Raw genomic sequence first — 21,147 nt, 5'->3', positions numbered from 1 at the left:
GGGGTGGGGTGGGGGGGGTGGGTACTTTGCAGGGGAACACAAAAAGGCAGAAAGGGTGAATGATCCAGCCCTCAGCATCTATGGTTGCTAGTTGTTCAAATAAGATACTGGACAGAATATCTCTGTCCAGACAGAAATATTTAATGGGAGCTTATAAATTCACCACAGCATGAAGTCAACATAAAAGAGGTCTAATTTAGTCACTGGAAATACACCAAGGGAAGTTCTCATATATGCAGCAGCACTCACTGTATTTCCTGAATGCAAAGTATGTGCTGAGCTCTTACATAAAAGAAGATCACTGTCAATTCCACGTGTGACAAAGCAGTCTGTAGCAGACACCTGTATTTACCTATTGACCTCCCTTCCTCGTGCACACACAGCTTCTTAAGGTATAAAACCAGAGCACAGCCCACCAATATATGATTAAAAGACAGTTAAAGAGTTGTTCCTTAAGAACATCGCTTCCTCAAGACAGTACTTCATCTTGAAATTGCCCGTTTAAGCAGATTAGATTCTTTTCCCTGGTCAGGTAACAAATCCAGCACCGCCCACTTCACTCCAAATTACAGGATTAGTCTGACTCATCTCAGATCTAGCCAGCCCATGTTTCCTGCACTACAGCATTACTCCCGTTCTTGTCTTCTGGACAGCCATCCTGAGTTTTATTTAGACTTTTCTATTACTCATCCAACATCAGAGGACTCCTCTGCATTCCACGACTAGTGACTTTTGACTTCAAGATGTCTATTTTAATTTACTTACTCAGAAATAACAATCAATTATGTTGGTCTTACCTGTTTCTCACTGAGATGGTTGTTTAGTAATAAGCTGAGATCAGCTTTCCAATGAAACTATAATATGCTTTTTTGCACCTAAAATGTGAGAGAATCTCAGTTATGTGTTTTCACAGATTCGCACAACAAAAAGCAAAGATTTCAAACCAGAAAGCACATTTATCGTGTTGTGCCTATTTTAGGAAAATATTTTCCTCCCCCTCATCAAACGTAAAAAGATTGAAAATCTCATAACAGGAAGTGAGAAAGCGAGAATTACCTATCTATTTACCTTAGCGTCATATTCAGTTTGGATTAGAGCACGAGACACAAGTTAGGCTTAATTTATAAGCATGCTGACCTCCTTCTGTGGAACAAGTTTTATTCTACTTGACTCCAACCAATTCCTGAGGACTTTTTAGGCCGAAAAAGGGAAAACCCCACCACTAACAAAACCACAAGCTACCTGATTTAACATTTTCCTCTTCAGGGCCACTTTCCACCCACTGGCTGTCATTGGCTAGCAATCGGTTTTGTGATTCACTGAGCGGTCGAGGAGGAAAGGTCTGATTGGCGCCAGAGCTGAAAAGTAAGCAAAGTCAACAGGAATTCTGTAATAGCAAGTAGCTGCTTATGCCAGACATTTCTAGAGCAGTGAAATTACTTAAGAGCAAAACAAACAAAACCCCCTACACTGCCAACTAAAAATGGGCCCCTGCCCCCAACCCTAACTCTCCTATAGGCTTGTGCCAGTCATCAGCCTAAACCCTTACCTGACATAGGCCACTCAGAGTTCTGATAGAAAAAAATGCACAGACTGATAGACAAGAAACGCCATACTGACAACAATGCTACTGCCACACAGGCAGAAAGAAAACCTAACCACAACTGTCTGGAAGAACAATGTAATGCATTTTATCCCATCGGTAAATGCTTGGGTCTTCTGCTGAATGTGTTCCTAACGCAAAAGGACACTCTGCTGCTTGCACATGGGTCTTGAGTAAATTCCACAGGTTATGTTGCACTGGAAGCAATTTCTTCTCAGTCTTGCCTTTGAACCTCCCCTAATGCCTAATAACTCAAGTCCCTGCTATTGACAGCAACCTTTAGCTACGAAACCACCTAACTATACTGAAGATTTCTAAAACGGCAAACGTAAACACCCCCAGAAGTTTCACAAACTCCTGTGTCTTTGAATCTAAAGCAGGCTTCCTGAAAATACACTGAAGATACAAAACATGCAAATCCAGAGGGATAGAAAGTAATGAGCTAAAAACCCTCCAGTGCTAAAAATGAGCAACAGGCACAGTGATCCACCTCTCTTGCAAACTGTGTCTCAGCATCCCTTGTTTAAACATGCTGGAGGAAGCGAAATACAAATAATACCTTGTCATTCTCTCATTCAAAAATACATCTTAACCTTTTTTCCCCATGGACAATTATTCAGTCTTCCCTAAGACTTTTTTGATGGTTGTTAAGAGCCAGTAAGATCTCTTACTTCCTGTATTACTGCTTCTTTAGAGCCACAGCCTCTGTTACAGGTTAAAAGCAAGAAACAGACTTTCTGCATCAAGCAGCACCATTTTTTTAAAGTCTTGATCTATTCTGTCCTTTTCTGAAAACTTACAAACTCACTCTGATGATGACAAGAAGTATAAAAACTAAAAAATAATTCTGAAACAATTTTTTCTCCAGATGAAGTAGAGTACATCAGTATTTTAAATGCTATAGTTACCTTTTGGCAGGTTCATTTTGGCTTGAGACAGCAAGTTGCTCTGGATCCATTATCACCAAACGAGTCGGAAAATTACATCCGTCACCCAAACTAAACCAGAAACAAAGATTCAAATCACTGTTTGTAGTTGACTTACATTAATGGAACAAGCATGCATGCAAAAGGCAAACACTTCAGGCTCGAATAATTACTGAGTGCAGTACTGAAATCCAGACTTGAGCAAGGCAGTTCTACCACTAAGCCAGATGATCAGTTAATTAAATCTTGGAGCTCAAATGATTCCCACCCTATCACTCAGGATGCATTGCTGAGCACAGCACTAGTCCATGTATTGCAGAAACACCACTGTGTTTCTGTAGCCCTACTCTTCCCCCAACCACTGTGCACAGGTAGTCAGACTATCTGGTATTCATAACCCCAGCAGTTATAGCATAAATAATATTCTGGTGGCCATGCTTTCCTCTCCATCCATCATTTTGAGGTTAGCTAAGCCTTCTTTTAAAGCAAATTTCATCAGGATAAAATCCAGTGGCAAAACAGACTGCTGCATCTACAATATAGCTTCTGTCTTTTTTTAGTCACATGAAAAGTCAGGGTAGCTTAGCAGACAGCTGAGGCAACTGAAGATCCTGTTATTACCTCTGCTGTTTGCTACCAGAACTCAGCTTCACAAATGGGTTCACCAACTGACACACAATGCCCCAAAACTTTGTTCTGCTGACTTTCTGGAGTGGTGGAATGGGCAGAAGGTTAGTCTTGCTTCATCAAGCTTCTCTGATGCTCGTCTGCAACTCCCTAACCCTGGCTCAACTGAAGTTTTAAAACCAGCATCTTGCATCGTATCAGAATTTATTTTTGCACTGTTGCTTATTTACATGCACTTTCTCAGGTGGCTTTCAGTACTGAAACTATCAGCAACAGGAAAGCTGTCAAGTTTCTTCAGGGGTAAGAGGGAGTGTTTTTAAACCGAAGTTTCAATGCAGCTGGAGTTCAAGCATTTGGATCTCCTATGAGGTGCTGATTTCTGCTCTATAATCACACACTAATGCTACCACCAATGTTTTAAATACACTTCTCAAAGCTTTCCAATCTTCTGTATTTAGAAGGCTCTTCTCACTGAGGCCCTTCTCTTTGAATGAAAGCAGTGTGCAGAGCTTGTTCAGTTTTCTCCTGCACATCTTCCCTACACCAATACTCATTGTGCAGGATTTACAAGTTGGCTTTTCAGTTGTGTTTTGTTTTTTTAAGAGAAGGGGAAGCAAAGTGAGAGTCATGGAATCTACTTATTCCCTAATTCATTCCCACTCAGATGGAATACCTGGTAAAGATAGGGAGTAGCCAATACTTCTTTTCGTCTCCAAAAACCTCCCTCAGATTTTTGCTGCATCCAAGAGAAAAGCCATTTTTATCAGGGCCATTTCGAAATGTGGGTGCACGGAATGTTTCTGGAAAAGAAAAACACACAATATTTCTAGAGCGATAAGGAGTCAGGAAAAACAAATAAATAGCCTCAAACTTCTCAATTGTTAAAACAGTGTTGGGCAAGCTGAGACTATCTTGATACTTATTATGTGGAGAAAAAAAAAGAAGGGGTCACCTTAAATAATTAGAGAGGATAAAAAAAGTCCCAGGCTTAAATAACAAAAATAGAAATGAAAGGTAAGAAGTTTCACATAAGCAGAACAGTCATCTTTCTCTCCTTATATTTAACATAAGGTCTGACACAGAGCTAAGCACCATTACCATGCCAAAGAAACTACATCCCTTATTTATGAATGGCTAGCTCTCTGTGAATATTCCTTAGCTGTAGCTATGTCAAGAGAAAAAGCACTCGAACACCCCTCCTGTCAAGCAATCAAAAAAATTCCTTTTTCTCCATCAAAAAGTTCTAGCAACTTGAAAATTATTTCAGTTTCAATCAACCCACTTAATTTTGAAGATAGAAATTTAACTTCCATTGAAAGGCGTAAGATATTAACTTACTCAGTTGTGGAAATACCCACCAGTCCCTGTCATCTCCGCCCCGCAAAAAACACTTTCAAAAATGCATTAGCAAGAACTTCAGATATTTTAACCAATGCCCACAACTTGCTTACGCTGGTCAATGCCATTTAAAGCATCTGGGCATAGAAGTTACGGGAATCTCTTCTATTATTTAGGAAACGTGCAGCAGTGTTTCCATTTTTGCTGCATTACTTTTACAAGCCACTTCCTAATAGCAAGGTCTCCATTTTATTTCAAAGGATTTACGAATATTCTTTTGGATCTGGTTCAAACTGTAGTGTGTTCAAATACTTCACCTTCATTGGGGCCATCCAGCTACTCGAAGTATTCTAACAACACGGGCACTGCTGAGTAACAATTGTGTTATGTACTTAACACTGTATAAAAACACAACAAAAATGCAGTGCCTCAGAGGGCTCAAAAATACAAAAAAAATATTTAACATTTATCATGAATCCACACACTTGGCTCCAGCAGAGGACCCCTGCACATGCTTCATTTTCCCATATATTTCACCTTTAATTACTTTCACCAAATATGCTTCTTACTGCACAGTACTTAAAAATTCCATTTATGTGTGATGGCATATCTTGTAGGCCTCACATTCTCATCGACTTGTTGGCTTTCTGGACAAGGAACAGTTGGATAGTCCAATTAACTGACCTATGGTTGATCTGTTTTTGCTAACTAGCCAGCAGTGGTAGCTGAAGAGTGACAGTATGCTGATGAAGAACATGGCTGCCACAAAGAAAAGGAACAGTACGTGGAATTTTGCATGGGTATCAGGCAATTCATTCTGGAGAGAAAGAGAGAAAGAGATTAATATATTAACACTTTTTAGCAACTAATGCAGTATTATTGCTAAACATTTTCTGCCACGCCCATTCTGCTATAGGTCTTTCACCTCACTTTACACAAAGGGAAAAAAAAGACCCCTTCAATCTGAGTTCGGTGGCGTGACTGCATGTCCATCTGTTTGATAGCACTGTGTATTATCGAGGGCTAGTTTTTTTTAAAGGCACAGTAGGGGACAAGAAAAAAAAATTCCTATTCTAAGAAACATTAACTGTGCAGCCACACCCAGAGAGACATGGAGAAAACGTGTTCTAAATCACTTTCTTTGAAGGGAAGAAAATACAATAGAAACTTCCAAACTTTTTCCTCACAAGGTAATAATACTGAGCCTACTTCTGAACCACTCTGAGGAATGGAAAAAGGGAATCATAGAAAGACATGGAGTTGGAGGGACCTCTGGAGATCATTTAGTCCAACCCCCCCACCAGAGCAGGTCCACCTAGAGCAGCTTGCACAGGAACGTGTCCAGGCGGGTTTTGAATGTCTCCAGAGACGGAGACACCACCACCTCTCTGGGCAGCCTGTTCCAGTGCTCTGTCACCCTCAAAGAAGTTCCTCAGAAATGGCTGTCATACTGCGTTTCCAAGACTTAATACAACTCCTAGACAACACCTGGGACAGATCTTCAATTTTTGATGACCTCTAAGGTTTAGGCAACAACCAGCATGTACCTAGCAAAACAAATTGGCCATGCCCAACAAAGCGGAAGTGATTCACCAGAAGATCTACATGAAAAACAATTTCAGTACAACCACCATATGAAAAACAACCTCCCACCCATACTCTACAGTTGATTCCACCCCCAAACCCATTTTTAGGCTTGCACTTTCAAGAGGCCAATGGGATTTGTAATAATACTATTCTAGTTCTATATCCTCAAAATCACAGTACTTTTAAGTAGTTGACCTTTAACAGCACTATGAAAGCAGAGAAGCTATTTTTATTCAGCTCTTTAGTTAGCATTTTTGCCATTACTTTTTCCATTAGCTCATTTAGTATACCCACTTATCTAAGGCTGATTGTTTTTTATAAGACTAAAACACATTTCAATTAAGATCAAGTGCACATAGATATACCTATGACCCTGTACACTGCCTATATTCATAGGCAACAGATTACAAGTCTCCTTCCTTCTATGATGGTGTGAATAGCTACCATGAATGACTGGATTAGAAAAATTATAGTAGAACAGTATTTAAATAATTACAGCAATATTGGATTTTACCTTTGGACAATTCTCTGCAGCTTTCCTGCGGCAAAGCTTTGTGCAAACAAAGACAATTTATTAAACACTAGTATTATGTTAAGATGAAGTGTTTGAAAACAGCACAGGCTTTGTTAAGAAAGAAATGGTTGGGGTGCAACACGTGCTCTCGAACGTGCCGAGTTCCAATGCCCATCAGCAGTCGCAGCCTCTGTTCTCCAAGCAAATGGAGGGGAGAGTACTTCAGAGCACACTGCTAACTTCCAAGGCATGAAACCTTCTTCCAAAGCATAGAAGTACCACTATTTGGATTGTGGCTGGAAGACTTTCAAGAGGTTCCTCAGCCTGAGCAGCATAAGCACACCGGGTGCATTCTTTGCTAGTTGTTTCCATCACAAGTAAGGTTAATGTGAATATTCCATATGATGAAACTATTCATAAAGGTCTGAAAAGCTTAGAATACTCCAGAGGTATAAAGCAATGGTTTGTAAATTACAAAATCTTTCTGATTTCAGAACATATCTATTGCCATTAGATGTAGTTTCAGTCAAAACTGTAAAAAAAATAAAATTAATTGCCATTCTTTGAATAATTTTCTTTGTTTAAAAAAATAACCCTTAACATGGCAGTACAGGTTTTCTTCTTCCCGATATCATTCAATATTGAGATTTGTTTGTGGGATGTATCTTTAGCATAACATCTGAAGTTGAACCAGTACTTAAGAAAATAAAGCAAGAAACAAGAAAGCTTAGTTTAAATTAGCTTTTAAATTCCAAACTTTATACCTGAAGAGTGGTATTAGCCATCTTAGCTAAGATGCTAGCGCTTAACGAATCTGTTGTAGGCAAGATGTATGGATTTTAAGTTACATTAATCTGTGCAGAAAGCCGAGGGAGAGCTCAAGCCTTTCACCCTGGAGTTGGGCAGCACATCAGCATTTTCAAAAATGCTGGCTGCCATCACATCATACTAGAGTAAGCAAATGATCGGAGAGTCCAGCTCTCTGAACTGCCATCTAAATTCAATTTCATTATTTAATGCCTCTTTTTTTTCTGGATGCAGTTTTGCCTAGTTTGTGCAACAGTCCCTTCTCCCCCCTGCTGTAGGGCTATGTTGTATTTTGCAATCCTTTGAAACCAAGGCTAGCAAAATACATACTCCAATTGCTGCTTATTCCTAAGCTTCATGTTAAAGCTATGATGATTTTTCCTACCTCGGAGCCCACTGCAGTGTTTCCCAGTTTCCTAATTGATTTTTTTAACTTCTATTTTTATGACTCTTCTGAATTGCATATTTCAATGAAGTGCTTCTCTATAAAGAATTCCCAGCCCAGTTGATTTTGAAGCTCAAAGAGCTGCAGCAGCTTAGTTCTTGTGTATTTTCCACAGGCCAGAAAATACAAGTTTATTCCAGTTGCATTTTCCTAAAATAATAGCTCTATAACCTGGAGAAGGATTTTTTGAATTATGCACAATTCATCTGTATGATCCCCAGGGAGCATTTACATCTTCTGACCACCTAGTGTCAGCCACTGGTTTTAAGTTCTTGAACATTCAGTTGCAAAACTGAAGAGTCTTAAAAAAGGACACTTCCTTCCTGGGGAGAGCTTTGAGCGCTTCTAACAGTTGTGTTCTAGCAGCACTTCAGACATTTGTTATTTAAAATCATTACAATCGGCACCAGCACAGCAGCAGAGACTTGCAGGTGAGAGAGCTGCAGAGCTTACAAAGGGAGGCAATTTGCACAATAAAATTCAGGCTACTCAGCACACATAATAGACTGAAGCCAGTCACTATTCTAAAGAGTCCCCTACAAACTCCTTCACAAGTGTAGAATCATTTGAGCATATGTCAGGTCACAAAAAAAGCCAAACAAAACCCCCAACCAAAAAAGTGCTGTCAGAGATTGACTCATTACTCATCTTTTAGTAGGTAGGTTTAGCTTCAATCTAGAAAAAAATAGAAGATGTGGGATATGTCCTTATGTGTATATGCAAGAGCAATGAGTTCCAAGCAAGGATCTGGAATCACTCTCTTTTTTTTCGGTTGTGGTTTGTTTTTTTTTTTCTGTTGTTGATACAATCAAAGCTTTGCAGAAGCCTGTGCCATCTACCCAGAACATATATCACATCCTTCAACTGGCTACACTCAGGATTGCCAAAATAATTTGGAGGACAATGAAAGACACTAAAAACAGCTGGAAAATATACAAGTTTCAATGGGGAGGGAGTGCAGCAAGGATGAGACTACCACCATTCACTGTATAAACAAAGCATTGAGGACTGGGCGTTCAGCCAGCGCTGGTGTTTGTGTCAAATACATTTGGATAAACTGAGGCTTTATCTGCTCATCTTTAACAACTTCCTAGGTACAAATAAAAATTTCATGAGTATAGGGAAAGTAGTTGTGAGTATAAAAAAAAAAAAGGAGTCATGTTTCCTTGATCAACAAAACAGATTTTAACATCCACATTAGCCTGTGGTAAACATTTACAGCCTGTGTGGCTGTTCTACCACTGTATGAACAGCATCAAGATCTTTCTTTAGCACTTCTGCATAGAGCATCAAAGACACTATGTGAAAGTCTTGCACATGCAAGTGGGAAACACAAAGACTTTTTTCAGCAGAAGAGGCAGGTAAATAGCATGTCTCACAATGTTTGCAAGTATCTGCATATGTGTTTTGTCTCCGTGCAAGTATTAACAATGTAAAAGAATGGACTGCTAGAATTTGTGCAGTTGTCACATACACCTTCACCACCTCATACTGCAAGTTCTGAAGTGACCACGGCTACAGTCCCCAAGAAGCAGTTCAGCTTCCATCCCAGCACTGGATATATACAGCAGCTTGTTGCACACTTTCTCTGAAACACATCTATGAGTAAGCAAAAAGAAGCACTACCTTCTGAAGGGATGCCATAACATTTCTGACAGTCAAGCTTTGGGGGGGAGAAAACAACATCTAGAGAGCCTCAACAGGAAATGTCAAAATAGTAATCTGCCTGATGTGACAGCAGACAACACTGTGTATTAGCAATATACTGAAGCTGTCCAGTGACAGTACACGTCAGCAGTGCTCTGCTCTCATCCGGGTACAGATGCAGAACCTTTCAGGACTCTACTGTGCAGTCAACAGCACTTGCCTTAAAGCTAGAGACATACTAATTTTTGCAAGCCTACATGATTATGGTGCTGCCACCTCTTTCCAGAAGTCTACTTTAATCAGGGTATTTAAGACCTGAGGGATAATAGCTTTGTGGAATGAGTGATTTAATATGACTAAAATGAGTCAGACACCTACTCTAATGATAAGATCGTGGCATCACCAGATTCTGTCTTGGAAGTAACCAGAAATTAAATCAACAAGTGCAAGCACACAACTACATTGTCTATTGTCACATTTCAGAAGTAGCCCATTCTTGCAGGAAGCACTTTAAACAACTAAATCATTAAAAAAAAACTCATCCCTTTAAAGTTTGCTTCCTCTGCTTAAGGGTCCACTTCAATAATGTGTCCGATGGGCTTTGGAAGAGGCTTGCTGCAAATGTTGGTATTAAATGGTCATTGTGGTCAGATGTCCTGCAGACTTTCGTGGCACTAACAATTATGAAGTGAGGTGACAAAGCAAATTAATTTTCTTTGCTCAAGCACTGACTGGTAAATATGTAAGAGCGCATCTACGGTTTCATTTAGAAATTGCATATGAAGCACTGGAAAGCAGCCAGGCAGATGTCTGGGAGTGGCACATTCACAAATTAAAAATTTAACTATTTACAGTCAGGCAACAGTGAACAGCAGAATCAGACCATTTAATTTGAAGTATCTGTTAAGCCACAGCTATGACCGATAAATATGTTTATGGCTTTCATCTCACACAACACTGACAGCTCAATTCCCCCAGTTGCTTGCTCTCCAGCGACAGGCCGCTAGACAGAACTGACAGACTATAAGAAAGATAGTACTTTGGCAGATCAGACCCATAGGCTTAGATGAACACAAATGTAGGTACTTTTTGCACCATTTATCTTACCTGTCTAATGCCAACTCTCTCAAAGTACAGCTATTCTCAATACTTGATCAAGCTTCTCTTACCCTGACAGGGCAACATCTTTTTGCTCCAGTAGAGGTTATTTCAACAGCTACAGATAATGACTGCTTTTCCCAGCTACCCTGACAGCAACTAACGTCTAAGAAATCTATGTGCTGTTATTTACTTATAAAGATGTGATGGAGAGCCTTCCACTTACATTTTTCCCATGCTACTTAATGGAAACTGATTAAGAGAATTCTGACACTAGCTCTTCTGTGTAGAGACAGGAAGGCACAGTACAAGATTTTGGAGATGAAAGGGAACAACATCAGAAGACACTGTTCAGCCTGGAACGTGACTGGAACAAACCTGATAGGAGGGATATAACACTGACGTACAAGGATGCTTGCCCTTCACATAAGCTTTATTAAATCTAGTGAGATGAATGTACGTGTATTGATCATTTGACGACTGATAACAGTTGCAAGGAAGATGTATATCGTTAACACTGTATGTATCTTAGTGTTCTACCCATATCAGATCAATAAAAGCCACTAGTATGAAGTCCAGACACGCCTATGTAGGGAATCTAAACCAGAGCTCAGCCAGTTCCCAAGAAATTAATTCGCCTTATCTGGTAGCAGTTTATCCATAAACAAGTCTAGGAAGATACAAAGCTGTTATTTGTATTTCACATTTGTCAGTATTTTTATATATACACGCATGTATATATATACATACATATATAATTGTTTGATATAACCAGTTTTTTCTATATCTACATATCTATATCCAATAGTCTCAAAAAAACCTTAGCTGTGCCACTCAATTTTGATGGAGGAGAGAAATTGCATAGTGTCCTCATTGGAAATTCTGCCCCCAATTACTCATCCTGGGCAGTTTAATACATTTAAGTCATTAATATTCAGAAGGTTCTCCTGCTTCAGTCGCTTCAATTGGTGCTGTTAATGGTAATGAACTATGGAACAGAGTAAATGGTGAGTGACAACATGCTGATGCAGCCTCCAATAACACATGCAAGATTAAACAAATGAACAACAAAAAAAAAAGCCTTAGAACTTACTGTCCAAAACTTTATGAAGTACTGCAAGACTGTAGCAGCAACAAACAGACAGTACAGTAAGGAATACATTAAAAACAGGAGGAAGAATTTGTAGTTAGAAAATCCCACACAATTATTCACCCTAGAAGGAGGGGAAAGAGAAAGAGGTTACTGTGATATACAAAAAATAAAATAAAATAAAACCCAATACATTCAGCTTTTGCAGAGCATAACGTGTATGATGTCAGTGGTATGTCCAAAACAGTCAGCCACTAGTCTTTCAGAAGCATTTTAAGCCACCATTTTGAATGAAGTCTCTTGCCTTGGGCCAAATTATCTGGGCTCCCCACATAAATTTTGCCCCCCCCTCCGAAGTTCTACAGGACGTGACATGAGCTGGCAAAGCGTATGATACATACAGTCTGTATAGGAAGCATCTCACACACTATGGACTAACTGCACTCATCATGGAAGATAATACACGCCTCTCCATCAATTTCAGCAGATGTTGCTTTGGGTACAAAACCACCTTCAAGTCAACTACTGACAGCAGTACTTCTATAGTGATGGCAGATAATATTTATACTGACTACCAGTGAATACAAACTGCAGCAGAGTAACTGTCTGAGTGGGTCTTATGTATCATCTAGAATCAAGAGCTGATTTTCACAGTGTAGTGGCTATCTCCTGTCCTGGTACTAACACCAAACTAAGCAAAAGAAAGAAATGTTTCCTCACAGGTATGGGTAACGCCAGGATTTCTCTGTATAAGGAGAAACTGCATGATTTGGGCTACTGGCCCCACAACTCTATGTTGCAACACACATTAGGAACATGATTTATTTTCACATATTAAAGCCTCAATAAGTTCTGTGAAAATCAAGTTTTGCTTCGAAGTTGCATTTTTGAAGCAGCATCTAATTCATCATGTAGGATCTAATTCAACATTATTATATTGGTTTTTATTTTTTTTAAATAAACTTACCATGGACAGTGGTGGTCCATTTTTAGTACACATCTGAAAGAGATAATTTCCAGGAAATTAAAGCAAAAAATACATTTTCTTTCTAAGACACATACTTTTTTCTTCTACAGGTTCAGGGAGTTGTGTTGTTTTGGCTTTTCAAAGTGTTTTGCCCCACTGTATCTTTTTCAAGTCCTTCTCTTTCATGCCAATTCTCCACATTATAACAGCCATCCTTTTACCCAAAAGGACCAAGTGAGATTCAGAAGGGTTATGAAGACAAGTCTCCTGAATTAACATGGGGAGCATTACTGAGTAACACCATGTAATAGTTTATTATGCCACACTAGTTTTGTATCACATCGAGAGAAAACAAATCCAAACCCTTTAGAGCTGTGTGGATAACGTATGCTAGCCTGGCATTCACTTCAACTAAGTCTGCCTTAGGGCTAGTTTTGCTACCTTTTTTGTTTGTTGCTTGCTTGTTTGTTTTTTAAAGCTGAGGAAAAGAGCAGTGCAGTGGATAATTTGAATAGTCCATGTGCCATTTTCACCCAACTGTAGTATAAGGACTCATACTAGACATTTCAGACACACACTCACTGTATTTGCTAATAGGATTTTAGCCAAAAGATGTGTATTAGGTTCTTTAGTTAACTAGATTTCACTCAGCCTCAGCCTATTGAAGTCTCACTCATAGCCTCAGCCTTCAGCGTCCATACAGACTTCTCTGATGATTCAGAATGAGGCTAGGGAATAGCAGTGGTATCTTTGAAATGGTTAAGGCATGTAATTCCACTGTCAATATTTGAGATAAAGATTTTTAGCATTATTAGTAGCACACATCCATTTCAAGGCAGCAGAAGCAAGATAGAATAAGAGTTCTATGATATGCATTTGCTAGTGGTAGCCTCTCAGACCTGCCTTTCTTTACTTTCTTTCAATTGCTGACCTTTTTTTTTTTTAATTTTTATTTTTAAATATAAGCACTGTTTTACAAATCTACATGCAGATTTCCTAAAAAGTTCTGCCACTAAATAATGGGGCTACAATAATAATATTGCACCAACAGGAGGAACTTTGCTCTCATGAAATCCAGGTACTGAGGGTCTGGGTCTGAGAGAGGAACAAACAGTAAAACCTGCTGTTCTGCAAGGGCTGGCACGCTGAAGACATGAACACACTAAGGTCATGATCACAAGAGAGAGAAAACCCATCAGTTCAGATTCAGTAACTTACATGTCACATGCAGAACAGTGGTGGCAGCGGTCAGGTTTGATTAGCTGGCATCGATCACAGTATCTGATTGCTGCATTCAAGTGGCAAGGGTTAAATCATTAGAACTCATTTAATTTTATAAACGCTTTCCCCCATAACATGAACTGAATCTTCAAGAACTTCCTGCCCTCCCCTCATCTTCCCCGGATATTTTTAAACAAGCCTTCAGGCTCTTTTCAATGGAAATAAGACACTAGCACAGGCAGTTTGAGAGGAGGAGGAAAGCCAACACCTACAGCTAAGCAGAACTGCAAAGAGCTGGCAAGAGCTTCCCAGACCACTCCAGGAACTTAAGACTGGAATTCCCTTACAGGGAGGCTTGTATTCAAAAAAGCCAGGTGTCCTTAAGACCTTGGAAAGTAACAGTAAACTTTGGTAAGAGTTATTCTGAGTAGTTTATGTTTTTGGAAAACTCTACAGCGTTGCTAGTTTCAAAAAAGAGAAACAGATATATATGTATAAAAAAGCTAGATTTTTTAAATGAATATACATAAGTATAAGGCAGCAGTTTCACAGATCATTCATATATAAGTTGGAATAAGAATGCCTATACATACTAAAGGCAAATACAGAAATAGCTCATAGCTAGCTTTGTACTGAATTACAGATGGGAATGAAACAACATTTACTCATTCTTAAACTCTAGCCTTAAGTATGACGTTTCTCCTCTTGCTGAGCTGATACTGCTCAGAAAAATAAGTTTAAAGAGGGATATAAATGATTATAAAATTGAGTAAGAAGTTGTATTTTTTCTATTTCTAGCTGTATTTCTTTGCCATGTTTATTTTTTATAGCCACAATTAGAGATAAATGTTGTGTCCTATCTGCTTGCTAGAACAGGATTTTTATTTTTTTTAAATTCCAAATACTGGCTACATGTTGAGATCCTTAGACAAAGGACTTCAGTTTCTACTGAGGGAAAAAAACCTAGCCCAAACAAATAACAAAACAAGCTCATGGCCTTTGCAATATGTGCTTAATAGATTGTTCATGGAGTGAACATGAAATGAATTTCACTGACTTAAACCAGCAGCTTCAGGAGCACAGAATTATCTTTATATCTCACCTCTCGATGCTGTTGTCGTATAGATAGGCAAGTCTTTAGCAGCTCTTCTCAAAATCTCCTGCTGGGATTCTGGTCTCTCTTCTTTCTCGTACTGTTCTTTATCAGCTTTTGACAAGCAGAACTAGGAGGAAGGGAGAAAATGGAATGAAGGGAAGAGATTAATTGTTACTTTGTGTTCTAGTCAAGCCCCAAGGAAAAGGCTCTATGTATCTTAATCCTATGCCTTTGAACAACTCCGTCCCACTGACCCCAAAAAACCCACAAAATTAAGAAGAACGCTACAGGAATGACAGAAGATCCTCAAAACTCCGTGATTGTCCTGGGCATATTTTAAAAAAAATAATCTTTATCTCTGTTCCATTTTCTATGGCATTTTCCCTTCAACACAAAGAAAGCCAGAGACTTAGGGGAGTTTTAAGAAGGCACAACCTTTCCTTTAACTCCGGATAAGCATAAATGAAGTGAACTGTGAACAAGAGGAATGTGCAACAGTCCTATGCTGCTACAGGGCACTAAAGTTCTCTTATCCCACTTCCTCTCTCAGACTTAGGGGTACAAGCCAAAGGGGAGAAAAAAGAGGGGGTTGGTGGGCTTCATGACTTCAGCAAAGAAGTTGAAAGAGCTCAACTAGAACTTTTACTTGGGAGTAGTCAGCACTAGTCTCAAAATCCACGAGCTGTATTGGAAGCAACCTTCAGCAAATCCTGTACAGTTTCAGAGAGTTACAATTGTGAGCAAAGCATGAGGAGCATTCCTGTTGAAGCCAGTAAAGCTTTACTGGAAGACCTGGAGAGCATTTACTCACTGAATAGTGAAACACTAACTTTGCTATCCACTGACATGATGAGCTTTCCCATTAAGCCCCACAAAACCCAGTGTGCTGACAAGCCCCTGCAGAGCTGGGGCTGAACTCACGATTTCCTCTGGTATTTTTCTGTTCCAAAGCACTTTTCAACTCTGAGCTTCCTGCATGGACTACAAGAGCCCTTTTTATGAGTGCACATAGACGAAGTATTCATGGTAGTGAGTGGAAAATGCTGTGTGTGCAACTGGAACAAAAACTGGCTTACTGTGGTTTAATATGACCATATTTTCCTACCAAGAACATATATATGATTCGTTCACATGGATTTTCCTCTCATCCTGTACTTTTTCCTCTTTTGGATTATAGTCAGTTGGCAAGCAACAATGAAGACTTCACTTACAGAAAGGAGGAAGTAGTAAGACATTGCTGCAATTTCTCTGTGTTATTTCCTAATCCAGAATGCAAATAAATTGCCTGATATCTCCCAGAACCTAGTGAAGTCTCCTGTTTCATACAGTATCATCCCAGTTATTGAGCCTGCCCACCATTCAACGGTGAAACGTGACACATAATCCTCTTTTAAATAATCAAAAACTAGGATCAATGTATGCGAAGAGTGAAATTAAAGTTTAACATTTCAGTCATCGCCAAGAGTTTGATCTCATTTTTTAATATCCGTCTCTAAGCTAGATATTTACTCAAATATGAAAACTGGAGATGCTCACATAAAAAGTTTAAGACAGACAGGAAGCATCATGCCAGCAGACAGCAGTGCAATATGCCTTCCTCCCTATTGCCTTTGCAAGTCTCCTAAGTGACCAGAGACCTGCAATCAAGCAGAGGTGGCATTAAACATGACATGTTACTTCTAGATGACATTTCTATGGCAAAACAACAATGTGCAGAAAAATCATAAGATTGAAAACCCTTTTAATTTGTCCAAATAACATCATAACATTACTCCAAAAATCCTGGATAGGATTTTGGTTTTCCAAACAGCTATATTTCTGTTCTAATTTCAGAAATTAAGAGGGCACAGCCTCTTTGGACAATGGCAGGATATGTTCAAAGACATCAAAAGTTGTCTGTTACCACATAGCTAACAGAATTTCCAATGAGGTTCCAGCAGTTCTTATTGAAAACAGAAGGAGTCCCTTTGTTTCCTTCCTCTTTCTGGATCTTGTATAACGTTGATTGTTCTTATTCTTATGACAAATGTACAGGGATTACACTAAGACAACAGCAGCTGCAGAATCTTTTTTTAGTTCAATAGTAAGATCACAGGATGCTATTTGTTTTGCAAGAATGGCTAATTTGAATGACTAAAAATATATACATTTACATTCTCATACAATGGGGAGATTCTAAAGTTGGATTTTGTTTTTAAGTATTCACTGGTACACGAACAGAAGGGACTTGCCCAGAGACAAAGTGGTAGTGATTTTTTTTTTTTGGTTTGGTTGGTTTTTGTGGTTTTTTTGGTGTGGGTTTTTTGTTGTTTGCTGTTGTGGGTTGTTGTTTTTTTTCCTTTTTTAAGCCAGCCATAGAAGAAAATTGTATTGAATCTGATCTACCTCCACACCTGATATAAGAAATACTGATTACATGCCACATACCCAAACCACCCCTTCCACTCACTGACTATGAAAAGCTTGATACAACGTTACTGCACCTACAGTATGAGTACTGTCACAAGTTTTCTATTCTTGAAGAATCCAAGCCGACAGTAAAGTTACCAGGCATTAGCTTTATAAGCAGCTCTAGTTCATATAGCTTTACAAAATTCCAACAACATGGTTCCAAACACATTTTAATTAGCCAACCTGCTTAGCTGCTTCCTGCAGAACCTTCCCAGATAAAGCTGAAACAAAGGGACTTGAAGACAAGTCCCTTTGAATTTTTGGGTTTAACAATTAATTACTACTCTTTTTTTCTTAGCTGAACAGCAGAATATTCTTTAGCTTTTTTCACTTTATATTCTGCAGCTTTCTAAGATACAGATCTCTAAGCCATAATTAAGTGCTGCAGAGCACTGTTTGCCTTTCCTTAGAAGCATGGTTTTAACTCTTTAAAAAGTGTTTAAGGCTGACATTAGCCTGGAAGTTGGTCTTGCCAAAAAAAATATAAAAATTCAACCTCCATCAAGCAACCAAAACCTCAGTTTAGCCAATTTAAAAGCTGTATAAAACCAAGGAAGGGAAGGAACGTATTTTAAATTTGGTGCCAGTATTTAATCCTTAAATACGCATACCTTGGATTACCTTGTTTTCTGTTTTCTCTGTCTTAGACTTATTGCACTTAATACTGTTCTTTTTCAAAACAAAACTTCTTACAGTCATCATGCATTCTTTTGCCATTATGTAAAGCTCCTTTATGTATTTACTTCTCAACTGTCACTAAACCTTAACCCTTGACTTACTACTAAGTGGTTCAGGTTTCCAGGTTGTGAGTATACTTGGCATTACTACTTTTTTCTTACCCAAAGGTCAAAACCGCCTCAAATGGGAATATAAAAATGTTGTCACTGTATTTGATTTATCAGTGTTAAAATTCCAGGTTTCAAGGAAGCTACTTCACAGCAAAGCACTGAGCGTGACTGTCAAACTTGCGGTGAATTAAACATGCATTTCGCATCAGGAAATGTCATTACACAAACTGTACAGTATTTTAAGAGTAATTTTATAATTTTCATTCATGATACACTGTCATGCTGTTCTATTTTAGATAATGAGAAGTGAAAGGTGAATCATGCAGTACTGCAAACAAGTTTCATCACTGAAAACAGTTCAGCTATTTATAAAAAAGGCATTGACATTTTTCTAGCGTTATATTTACCTCATTAGAGGGGGATGCAGGAGATGTGAAAATTGTCTTCCAATAGGACCATACAAACATGACAAATGACAGATGAAAAACCACAAGGTAGACAACTGCAATAAAATATAAAAATAAGAGTTCAGTGAGTATAGCTGAACAGAACAGGAAATAAAATCCCTGATCTTTGATGAAGGCTGAACTACTACACTATAATTCACCTGATAAAATTAAGTTATATTACACCCTTTTCACTGAGTAGACTTTAGTACTTTAGGAGAACTCACTTAAAATAAAAAAGTACTAAAAAAATAAATCACCAAATGTGATGGTTGCTATTCTTAATGGAAATAATATGCTTTAAGTACCATTCCAAAACAAACTTTGAAGGGAAAAAGCCAAACCAAACAAAACCAACCAGAACTGAACACAGCTTCACCTGTGGTATGTAAGTGACTAACCTTTTTGGATAAAGAAGATGCTAGAATTCCATAATTTCATTCCATCAACGACAGTAAAAACTCCAAACCAGGGGTTTGGAAATGACTGCACTCTGTGATGAGAGCTCTCCAAGTTAAAAATTGGGTATCTTCTTCCAAATCATCACAGGAGTATAATTTGGGAGAGTCCTGCTATTATAGTCACAGCAACAACAAAACGTAGGTGGGTTTAATAGGGAGCTCAATCAATTTACGAATGGGTCTGTGCGATATGGTTGCCTTGAAGACCAGAGACCCAGACTTTATAACCCAGGAAGCTACTTCCTATCTTGTTTCCTCTAGCAGTTTCTTTTACCACTTGTCAAAAGGAAACAGGTTAGTTGTGCCAGAACAGCAAGCCTTAGAAAAGAAGTCATACTAAATATTTACATTATCTTCACTTATATTATCTTCAGCTGCAGGAAGAAGGAAACTTGACCTACTTCCCCGTGCACATAAAGAGAGTCCTTTAAGAAGCTGTAGGACATATTTCATGGATGGCAAAGCAGGCTCGAAACTTTGGGAACTTCCAACAGCTCAGAAAATGCTTCTACAGTCACCGAAAATGCGGTCTTAATTTGTCATCTTTCAGGATTTTCACTGCTTGTTACAGTAAAAAATCCAAACAAACTCTATTTGAGCTTTCTTCAGAGAACTGTGCTTTCTACCTTTGCCTCTCACTCCTCCAACCTTAACGACAGATTTGGCAAATTTTCAGCTGTGGAGCTGACTGAAAATGCAAGAAGCAAAACGTTTTTCTAAAGCCATCCTAAAATTGTCATCCGGATAGAAAAGAATTCGTATATCACTCTACTAGGCACTGCAGAATTAGAAATTGTCTTTTACTAAAACCATACTATACACATTCTAACATAATGCAGTTAAGCAATTGAAGCATGAGAAAATCGTTTGGAAAAGAGGAGGAACAGACACAAAATTGGAGTGAAATCAGCTGCACAGATCAGAGCTTCGGCAGAAGGGGGTTAGAGGAGCTGAATAGAAGGAAAGAGGAAATGAGATACAGGGAAGGGCAAGGCACAGCAAAACTAACTTACAAAGTAAAAATCACCCCTAGAATTCAAATTCTTTTGAAGGATTATTTTTAGTGCACACACAATACTTCAAACAGCAGAACCTCAAAGTCTTGTCACAGGCTGTAGATGCCCCAACACCACACAGAATAACAGGGCACCACAGCTGGCTGCAGCAAGTAGGTTCAGATCTGTGCCAGTGCTACCAGTATTTACTAGAAAGAGGCAGATGTTAAAGTGCTCTTGCAATAACTGAGATCTTGCAATCTGTCACCATCATTAAAAGCAAAGGGCCTGTCCTTGGCAGCCAAAGTGGGGAATTCAAGGAAGAGCAAGGCTTTCACAGCTGGTCCAGTGATGGGCACCACCCAGGCTAGCGGAGAAAGAGCCCGCAATTGGCAGTTCATACTGGCCCCACACTGAATAAATTCTTGCTTCTTTTCCCACTCCCGTGCTGCCCTTCCTGCTGCGATTACAGGTATCTGTCCTGTCAGGTCTCCCCAAGAAGTGAGAGGGAGGAAAGATACCATTTTTGATGGCTTTCCTTTGGCAGTCCATCTATCCACTGCTTTGGGTGGCAGTATCTCTACTTCCTGAAGCATCTTGCATCAGTTTCTAGTACAAACATAAACCAGCTTCATTCCTATTAAGCTCATTTTCTTGTAATTACAAGCTAGATGGAAAATATGGCAAAAATCTCGAAGCCTAATATATTTGCCAGTTTAGCCAGACTCAGTCATGAGGAAGTCCTGGCCAAGCGAAGGGAATTCAGGATTCTTGGTGCCATGCTGTGACCCAGTGAAGTCACTTCTCTTTAAAGGCACTGATGCATATTAGACCATAATTTATGCCCACAGGAGGACAATGTCTTAAGACATGCTGTTAGCATCCTCCTAAAATATGCTAAGCCCTCCTAAGGTTTAACATCCTTTTCTGAATCATTCTTAACACTACTTCCAAGACAAAGATTGCAGAGAGGTAATAATATATAACAGAAGTACATTATATTGTTACAAGATTCAGAGTTGACTTTATTCCCCTATCCT

At 39.0% G+C, this 21,147-nt stretch overlaps 1 protein-coding gene across 3 annotated transcripts in view; it reads right to left on the bottom strand.

Annotated features, from left to right (window-relative positions):
- ZDHHC20 (zinc finger, DHHC-type containing 20) overlaps window positions 1-21,147 on the bottom strand; it is a 49,344-nt gene that overhangs the window by 7,621 nt on the left and 20,576 nt on the right. For 2 of the 3 annotated variants that reach the window (XM_014965915.1, XM_014965916.1), the window contains exons 3-13: window positions 18,613-18,707; window positions 14,973-15,093; window positions 13,868-13,937; window positions 12,650-12,682; window positions 11,686-11,806; window positions 6,596-6,631; window positions 5,179-5,311; window positions 3,830-3,956; window positions 2,512-2,601; window positions 1,243-1,358; window positions 798-875 (exon numbers count right to left, since the gene is read on the bottom strand). In XM_014965915.1, the coding sequence (XP_014821401.1) occupies window positions 838-875; window positions 1,243-1,358; window positions 2,512-2,601; window positions 3,830-3,956; window positions 5,179-5,311; window positions 6,596-6,631; window positions 11,686-11,806; window positions 12,650-12,682; window positions 13,868-13,937; window positions 14,973-15,093; window positions 18,613-18,707 (980 nt within the window). In that variant the 3' untranslated portion in view covers window positions 798-837. The remainder of the gene's footprint in view (window positions 1-797; window positions 876-1,242; window positions 1,359-2,511; window positions 2,602-3,829; window positions 3,957-5,178; window positions 5,312-6,595; window positions 6,632-11,685; window positions 11,807-12,649; window positions 12,683-13,867; window positions 13,938-14,972; window positions 15,094-18,612; window positions 18,708-21,147) is intronic. The other variant, XM_014965917.1, reaches the window with a different exon arrangement.

The sequence above is a fragment of the Calidris pugnax genome, unplaced genomic scaffold (assembly GCF_001431845.1).
Source record: "Calidris pugnax isolate Ruff unplaced genomic scaffold, ASM143184v1 scaffold20, whole genome shotgun sequence".
Taxonomy (NCBI): Eukaryota; Metazoa; Chordata; class Aves; order Charadriiformes; family Scolopacidae; genus Calidris; species Calidris pugnax.
This window is presented reverse-complemented; position numbering and strand designations above follow the sequence as displayed.